Source organism: Streptopelia decaocto, assembly GCF_964273445.1.
Source record: "Streptopelia decaocto genome assembly, chromosome: Z".
NCBI lineage: Eukaryota > Metazoa > Chordata > Aves > Columbiformes > Columbidae > Streptopelia > Streptopelia decaocto.
This window is the reverse complement of record NC_138657.1, coordinates 73,495,838-73,504,939: the sequence shown is the minus strand read 5'-3', so window position 1 is coordinate 73,504,939 and position 9,102 is coordinate 73,495,838. Positions and strand designations below refer to the sequence as shown.

At 48.7% G+C, this 9,102-nt stretch overlaps 1 protein-coding gene across 4 annotated transcripts in view; it reads right to left on the bottom strand.

The window, feature by feature from the left end:
- Positions 1-565: 565 nt before the first annotated feature.
- UBAP2 (ubiquitin associated protein 2) overlaps positions 566-9,102 on the bottom strand; it is a 161,816-nt gene continuing 153,279 nt past the window's right edge. For all 4 annotated transcript variants that reach the window (XM_082074598.1, XM_082074599.1, XM_082074600.1 and 1 more), the window contains exons 22-28: positions 8,527-8,605; positions 6,879-7,093; positions 5,438-5,537; positions 5,246-5,353; positions 3,701-3,768; positions 2,599-2,790; positions 566-1,377 (exon numbers count right to left, since the gene is read on the bottom strand). In XM_082074598.1, the coding sequence (XP_081930724.1) occupies positions 1,282-1,377; positions 2,599-2,790; positions 3,701-3,768; positions 5,246-5,353; positions 5,438-5,537; positions 6,879-7,093; positions 8,527-8,605 (858 nt within the window). In that variant the 3' untranslated portion in view covers positions 566-1,281. The remainder of the gene's footprint in view (positions 1,378-2,598; positions 2,791-3,700; positions 3,769-5,245; positions 5,354-5,437; positions 5,538-6,878; positions 7,094-8,526; positions 8,606-9,102) is intronic.

Here is a 9,102-nt window from a genome sequence, read left to right as displayed (position 1 = left end):
GCAGCCGCTCTGCAGGGACGGGGACACAGCGCCACGTGGTGATGCTGGACACGGGCAGCGTGCGGCCCCCGGTGCGTGTTCTGCGGACCCGTGTGCCGCGCTCAGCCCCGGCCGAGCTGCCGCGGGAGCGGGGGCAGAGGGAGAGGCTGGAAAAGCAAAGCTGCTCCTGGAGCCTTTGAAAATGCAGACAAACACCAGCGGTATGTTCAGATCTTTATTAGGTGGAGGAAGGGCTAGGAAGAAATGAAACTCCTAGAACATTCACTGCACTGGTGCAGGACAAGGACAGCCAGGAGTTGGCTCCAGGGTCTTTGTTTTAAAAAAGTGGGGAGGGACAGGTGAAGTTTCCATCCAGCTGCTCTGGCTTTCCTGCGCAGGGCGGCTCAGGGCAGAAAGAGGTACAAGACACAGCTTATACTTTTAAGAAACCGCTACATAGTTTTTGCTTCTAGTGATGAAAAGGAGGTTCCAGGACACAAGGAGCCATCCGAAGTCTCCCGGTAGAGAAACAAAAAAAGAAAAAAAACAAAAAAAGAAAAAAGAAAAAAAAAAAAAAACACAAACAGAAAAGAAAACCCTGTCTTTATTATTATTATTATTCAAAAATTGAAAAGGTGAGGCTGTAGCTCATGGCCACAGTGACCAAACTGCCCAGGAGAGCTCATCTTCCACAGCAAAAGTGAGGGGAAACGAAAGAAAGGGGAAGGCCCACAAACCTTTAAAGTAACAGCTATATTGGGGGCTGGAGGCAGAAATCAAAACAGAGGACACCTTGATTCTTTTTTTGAGGGGGTGGACCAGGCCTCCTTATTTGCCTGAATTTAGAGCTGCATTAAATACATGGGCTCTGGCTCCAAAAGAAGGCGCAGTTTGTCTTTGACAAAGGTATAAAGCCCATAGAGCTCAAAAAAACAAGGAAGGATGCCCTGGTTCAGATGGGAAATGAATAATTAGTTTTCCTACGAAGAAAATAAAACAGGCTGCAAGATGCATAAACCCACATTTAGGCTCTATTACATTTACAAATACATACATAAATATATTACATACAACAGCAACTCAAAGAGGAAGCGGGTGAGTCACACAGAGGATGGCTGACTGGCTGCAGTCCTCCCCGCACAGACGTTTGGCTGAGCAGTTACTTCTTCTCCTAATAATTCCAGGAATGGGCTACAGCTTTTATTCTTTTTCTCCTTTATTATATTTTTATTTATTTTTTATTTTTTTTTCTCTCCTTCTCCTCCTCTCCTTTCATTCTCTCCCCCCTCCCCGGTTTCAGATTTAGTTTGTCCAGTATGGAGAAGTGCCATAGGCGGTTTTGGTAGCCTGAGACTTTTGCTGCATGGTGCTGGGTTGGTTGCGTTGGCCAGATCCACCCTAGAAATCAGAAAAGGAGACATGAGCACCACCACTCCCCATAGATGAGCTGCCACCCACCACGGCAGCGATGCTCCCCCAGAACAGATGTGTTTCTGCTGTGTAACATCTCCGTGCCTTGTGATCCAGAACCAATGGCCACAGAGATCACAAACTGGAGTGCAGGGATGCACCATCCCAAGGAAAGAGCGGAGCAGGACTGGGGACAGCCAAGGAGGTCTCTCAAGGTGAACTGAGGTGGTGCACTAGCCAAGGATGTCACACACTGAGAGGGAGAAGTCACTTCCTATTTCTGGACTAAGGCGGAACACTTCTTTCAGGGAGGAAACGCAAGGGCTGGTGAAACTGAATCAGAGCCAACGTGCGACCTGCAAGGTCTGGCCGAGGCTGGCAGGGACCTCTTGAGGCACCTTGTCCAACCCCTCTGCTAAAGCAGGGTCACCTAGAGCCAGCTGCCCAGGACCATGTCCAGGCAGCTCCAAGGACATGGACACCACAACCTCCCTGGGCAACCTGTGCCAGTGCTGGGTCACCATCCTGGTAAAAAAGTGTTTTCCTGATGCTCAGACAGAACCTCCTGTGCTTCAGTCTGTGCCCTCTTGGCACTGAGCACTGCCAAAATGAGCCCAGCTCCTCCACTTTACACCCTCACAAGTATTTATACACACTGGTAAGATCCCCCTGAGCCTGCTCTTCTCCAGGCTGACCAGTCCCATCTCTTTCAGCCTTTCCTCAAAGGAGAAATGATTCATTCCCTTCATCATCCTTGTGGCTCTTTGTTGCACTCTCCAGTACACCCATGCCTGTCCTGTTACTGGGCAGCCCAGCACTGCACACAGGACTTCAGATGTGGCTTCACCAGTGCCGAGCAGCTCCCTTGCCCTGCCAGCAATACTGTGCCTAATGCAGCCCAGGACACCATTGCCCTTCTTTGTGGCAAGGACACATTGCTGCCTCACGGTCAACTTGGTGTCCACCACATTGCCCAGGGTCTTTACTGCCAAGCTGCTTTGGCCACCAGCAAATACTGGTGCAGGGGTTGTTCCTGACAGGGGCCAGACTCTGCAGCTTCACCTTTCTGAACTTCATGAGGTTCCTGCCCCAAGCTGGTCAATGGCATCGAGTCTTGTCAGCCCGCAGTGATTGTCAGGGCCCTTTCCCAAGGAGCAAAGGAGCAATCTGCCCTTAGGCATGCTCTACAAGTGGAAGGGGACAACTCACCTGCCCATCTTGCTGAAGATGGTGGTGCAGCATCTGGGAATGAGGCTGCTGATGTGCGGGCAGGATATGGAGGAACGGGGCTGGAGCATAACCCGGGGCAGCACCAGGGTTCAGGGGCCCAGTCGATCCGAGAGCAGAGGGCAGGCTGAAAGGAGGCGGCGTGCCAGCGTGGAATCCCTGCTTGTCAAACGTCTGCACGGGAGGCGAGGGGGACAGCGTCAGAGACTGGTGTGAGAAGCCCCACTGTGACCAAACGAGAACAAGAGTGGCCCAAACACACATCACCTGAACTTTTCGCCAACCGGTGAGCAAGACAAGTCACATCCAATACCTGCGAGCACTTCAGCAAATAAGTTTCAGCTCCTGTTCTTACCCATATTTCTGCACTAATGCCTCTGACATTTTATTTTATTTCCACAGTTATTTGGTTCATTTTTACCCTGACCTTTTTTTACTCAATAGGACATGGGACGGCAGCAGCTGCCTGAACTCAGTCCTTCACACACTGCCTGGAATTACTTGACCTACCCAACGCAGCCCAACAAAAAAGCAAGAAGAACTTGCAGTAAGATTTTCCTCGCCCTGGCCAAAGCTTGACCTCTAACACTGAACGTGTAGCTGAGAGCTGGCTTCCTGCCTGTAAGCACAGACAATAGCCAGACACCACTTCTCCTGACTGAGGGTGCAAGGATGGGAAAATAAGAGCTGGACATAAGCCCACAGCCCACCACAGCTTGTCAAAGCGCTTTCTGCTTTCCCTGAGAAGCTGCACGCTGAACAACAGCCACAGCAGAGCGTGGGACAGGGACCCTCGAGTGTTAGGGGTGAGCACTACTGACTGGTGTCTGGTGAATAGTGAATGGCCTCCTGACTCACCTGCTCTGGGGGCTATTTGGACTAAAAACATTAGCGCCATCGCATTCATTTGCACGCACGGGCAGTGCAGAGTGCTGTGCCTGTGCCAGCAGCTGCCGCGGGGAGCTGACATGGCAGAGCGGTGGGACAGAGGGTGAGACTCCACTCCAACCGGCCCATGGGCCGGGGAACAGGTGGGGCCATCTGCCTCAGGCCATGAGGGAGAAGAGGGTCCAGCGCTGCTCACCTGAGTCTTGTTATAGACTGAGCCACTGATATCAGGCACACCTGTGTTACTTGAGGTCACAGAAACACCTGGAAAACAAAAAAAGCCACCAACAATGAGAAAATCAACCACCACCCGGTGTGAGCCCTGGGCTTTGCTCCCAGCACCGCTGGCAACCTCAGTGGATGCACCTTCATCGGCAGCTGCTGCAGCAGAAGCCCCGCTGCTGGCCAGCCCCAGCGGGTTCTCAGCACTCTCAGACCCACAGCACCCCACATGGGAACAGAGAAAGGGGCTTGGTTCCTTACTTCTGCTGCAAAGTGGGTAAACAGCCCGCTGGGATAAATTCAGCTGCATCCATGACCCAGCTGTTACCACCTGGATTCAAATGCACTTGACCAGGCAGCAGCTGGCTGCACCACACACTCATTTAAGCTCACAAAAAGCCAGCTTTGCCCTAGGATTAGGGACACATTTGGCTCTACTGCAGCATTCAAGAGCTTTGCAGTAGCGAGCTGAGCAATGGAGATTCAGCATCTGCTACACATTTGAGCCCTTGTCCATTAGCAGAAGGGCGAGGTCTGCAATGTTCCTCTGCCCTGAGAGAATTAACGTCACTGATTCAGCCTGGCTTCCACCTGGACCAGCTGGTGCTGCAAGAGTCTCAAACACTCACCAGCTAGGTGACTCTCAAACCAGTCACTTGTTCAGTCTTATAAAGACTGGCTCTAATAATTTAACTTGGATCAGCATAAAACCAGTGGTTCCTTTGGCTAGTGAATCAGAGGACTGGACTCGGAAGGTGTGCACTGCTCCGAGGTTGTGCCCTTGCTAGGACACTGCTTCTTTTTGGATCACTCCTCCACAGAGGACAGCATGATATGCTCTTGGCTGAAGATGGTCCAGGTGGAGTTTGAAATGCACAACAAATTTGCTTAAGCCTAAGGATGAACTAGTTAGTGCTAAGCAGTTCAGATCTAACCAGTGTGTGCAGAATAAAGCTTTCATATAAGCCGTATAAATTCTTCAGCCTTTACAGTCACAAAGGAAACATCTCCAGGCCTGAAACAATGTGATGAGTTACAGGGTGGACAGACAGTAGCTGAAACAACAGCTCAGAGGTGTGTGAACTGCCCTGCTCGCTCCTAACACATGGATATTCCAGGTGCCTACCAAGAAACTCAAAATCTAGTCATCATTTGGCAGAGGACCGTTTCAGAAGCAGCATACAACTGCTTAGGCTTCAAAAACATGGCACTGCTGCACAACCGGTATTCTTCATGAAAGAAAACTTCGGCACATGAATAAACTCACCATTTCTCCCATGTATAACTGTGGGCAAAGCTGCGCATCAGCCAAACAAATCCTGATGCAAAGTTCAGCCATGAGGTGTACAAGGAATATCTGAGCCTTTAAAAAAGCATTTTATACACGGGAGATGGAGAAACAGCTTGGATCTTGACCCCGTTCAGAGCTGGCTGCTGTGTTGGCTGCACAGCACTGGCAATACTGGGAGTTCGCCCTACTAAAGCCCACTCAAGAGCACCTTCGAGTTTCATGTGTTACCTTTCCCAGGTCCAGTGCCAGCAGATTTGTTTTGTGCTTGAGATGACCCACTGTAGCCTCCTTTGCTGTAATCTCCAGCTGCCGTTCCCTGCGTTAAGTCATCATAGCCTGCCAGTGTGGTACAAGACAAGGTGTTACAGTGTGCAAGCAGGTCTGCAGATGCTCATGTGAAAAGCACAGTGGTAAGCATACCTGCCCCATAGCCGTGCTGCCCGTAGCCACTCGCCTGCTGGAAAGGAGTCGAGGCGGTGTTCAGGTTGACTCCATGCTGTTTAGCAGATGCTGGAGGTACCTGGACAAAGGAAGGGAACAAAAGGCGCTCTAAATGGGGAACAGCACGAAAAACACAAGCTCCATCTGCCACCTAGTGGGGATGGCACCTCTGGAGCTGGGAGCACTGGGATGGCATGGGACATGGCACTCCTGCTTCCAGCAGTAACCTGCTGCAGCAGCGTCGTACAAGGCTCAGGTTTTCTGCTACAGCCACCCCTCTGACTGCAGTGCAACCTTGTCTCAGAACAGGCTGCGTATTTCTTTCATACACTGACTCTAAATAGAAAATTCTTACTAACAAACTCAAGGAGCAGCCATACTGCTCTCCCTCCAGAATAAAATGAAATGCTAACTTCTGCCTGAGGCTGTTTCATAAAACACTGTTGTACAGGGCCCTAAAACAGACTCATTGGAGTATCACCTCTTCCCAAATAACTTTCCTTCTCCTGAGACTACCAGCCCTGGTCTCTGACTTAATGGGGTTTCCTCCACCCTCAAAAGGATTTCCCAGGCACTCTCAGCTTGCTGACTCCACTTTGGGTCTCCCCTTGATCTTCCAGAAACCGGTAAGGGCTTTCAGAACAGGGATTCCATGAGCTGCAGCTGTCTGCTCTTCACAGTAACCTGTGCAGCAGCCCAGGAGCTCCGGCTTTTTAAATTTCCCATTTCCTTGGGGAAGGGACTGCAGCTATTTTCTCCTGCTTGCATGTTTTTGGAGATCCCTTGCAGACAGGGGATGATGACACTACTCCATTCTGGCGAGACCCCACCTGGAGTCCTGTGTCCAGCTCTGGAGCCCTCAGCACAGGACAGACATGGACCTGCTGGAGAGGGGCCAGGGGAGCCACAGAAATGATCAGAGGGCTGGAACAGCTCTGCTGTGAGGACAGGCTGAGAGAGTTGGGGTTGTTCAGCCTGGGGAAGAGAAGGCTCCGGAAAGATCTTATTGTGATCTTTCAGTACTTAGAAGGGGCTTAAAAGAAAATGGAGAAAAACTTTTTACCAGGCCTTATAGTGATAGAACAAAGAGCCACAGTTTTAAACTGAAGAAAGGTAGATTTAGTTTGGACATAAGGAAGAAATTTTTTACAAGGGTGGCAAAACACTGGAACAGGTTCCCCAGAAAAGTTGTGGGTGTCCCATCATTAGAAGTGTTCAAGGCCAGGCTGGACAGGGCTTTGAGCAGCCTGATTTAGTGAAAGATGACCCTGCCCATGGCAAGGTAGTTGGACTAGATGATCTTTGAAGGTCCCCTCCAACCCAAACCACGTTGTGACTGCATGAGGTAAGAAGGTTTGTGCTGCAGAGACCAAAACCAGAGGCAGGAAGGGAGGGTTACAGTTTAGGCTGTCACACTTACAAACATGGTTGGCCCATACTGGAATGCACTGGGTACGCCGGGCACACCAGCATAATAAGGTAACCCGGTGTAGCTGTACCCCGGGGGCAGGGTGGGGTTGAGGAAGGGCTGCTGAGTTGTATGGTGAGTCTGCGTCTGGTTCTGCTGTGGCTGGGCGAGCGTGGTAGCAGGAGCAGGAGAGGCAGAATCCCCACGGCCAAATTTTGTTACGTCACCTGTGAAAGAAAGAACTGATCAGAAAAGCTATCAAAGCCACTCCAAAAGTGGATTCAAATCCTCTAAATACAAGCAGACAGCTACAGAAGAGAGCACATCCTACACTAGAAAGCCTGCATTTGTTCATGGGAAGCGCTCTCCTGGTCTCTGCTCCTGATGGCCACAGGGCCATTGCCTGTTTGTGGCACAGAACTCCATTCCATGGCTAATCCATTGACAAAATGGAGATGCCAATACTTACCTATCTTCACATGGTCTGAGCAGATTCATTACTATCAGATGATTGAAATAAAACATGCTTAAAGCAGAAGTATGGTAAATAGCATAAAGAGCAAATGGCTGTTGTGTTAAAGTGTGACTTTCCGGGAGGTTAAACTGATTAGCTAAGCCTCATGGGCTGCAAGCAAGTTAGGATTTACAAGCAGTGATGGGCGTATTTTTGTCAATGTCAGTTTGTCAAGCATGACTGGTTAGATGTCTGGTTCCTCACACCACCAAAGTTCTGGAGACAGTAGCTGAAGGCCAGGAAAGCAAGGCTTGCATCGTGGGCCACCTTATTGAAGAAGGGAAATTCTGTTATTAACCCAAAAGCAGCCTCCCAAGAGAAGTGGTTACGAAGCAGAAAACTCACAAACACTTGCATTTTCCGGCAGCCTACAGAGCAGCTTGTTCACCTATTTTTTAGGGGGGTGATATATATCAATCACATCTATCACATTCCCAACCAGTATTCCTTTATGCTGGTTACCAAGAAGTATGACAACACTTAGCACCATCATTATAGGAATTACAACACCTCTGCCTATAGTTTTAGGCTATAATCAATGGCAGTGGAAGAAAACCATTGGCTGAAAATCCTGGATGGCATTAATGTCATTTTTGCATGCTGAAAAGCAAGAGCAGGAATGAATAAGGGCTTCTGAGACCACACGCTTCTGGGAATGAAGTCCATTAGATTTCGGAACCATGAGGGAGATACTGCTAGATGCAGCTCCCACAGGGAATGCACAAGTGCTAAAACAGCAGTAAAAAAGTATGAGGAGCTGCTGAGGGGAGTCTGTTCCAGTGCCAAAAAACAGGAAAGCCAGCCAGCTGAATTTTGAGAAGAATGATTAAGGTACTGAATATTTTCCAAGCACCTGTATGTGCTTGGGAAGGGCACTGGATGACATGGCCATTTACATTTTTAACAATTTGGCACTTATTCTCAAAGGCTACCCAAAGAAGTCACGTATGAACTATTGACCAAAACCATGAAGAAACATTAACACCAGCGTTGAGAGGGAATTGCTCGCTTTTGTTTGACTAGTTTGGACTGATGGATTTAACTGCTTACAGAAGGCAAAAAATAACTGCTATTTCAGCAAGAGCAGGATGACCTGCATTTAGAAACCAGCTCATCTCTCTATCCTTATCTTTAAATAGCACTCACCTGAGTATGGGTTGTTAGCAAGGCTCCCATCTCTGCCTGTCAAGGTTGCAGGAGCAGGGAATGTAATTCCGTAGTAATCCTTGAAAAGATAAAACACCATTTGTTAATAGTTGAAACTGTCACAGAGCTGGACAGCTCTTACAAACCCTGTGTTATACACATAAGAAAATTTAAAAAGAAAGAATTAAAGGAAGCCTGAGCAGAAGCTGAACTTATCACAACAGAGCTGAAGGTTTACCTGGATCCTCAACTTCAAAATAAACCTACTTTACGGACATTTTTAATGTTATATACAAATACTTCATCTCTTAATGCTAAGTTATAGACAACGAACTAGATGCTTTCCCCTCCCAGTCCTCAGCTCTGAGCTGTCATCTTCCAGCAAGACTTTGCTTGGAAGAGCAGCAAACTATCAAAGGGCAAAGACCTGGACCTAACTGCAAAGGGGATGTAGTCTAAAGGTTTTATCCCTATAACACGCCCTGGAAACATCTGCCAGGAAAATAGCAAAAATATTTTAAAAAATAAATAAAAGTTGTTACCTGATGACTGGAAAATTTATTTAAACCACATTAC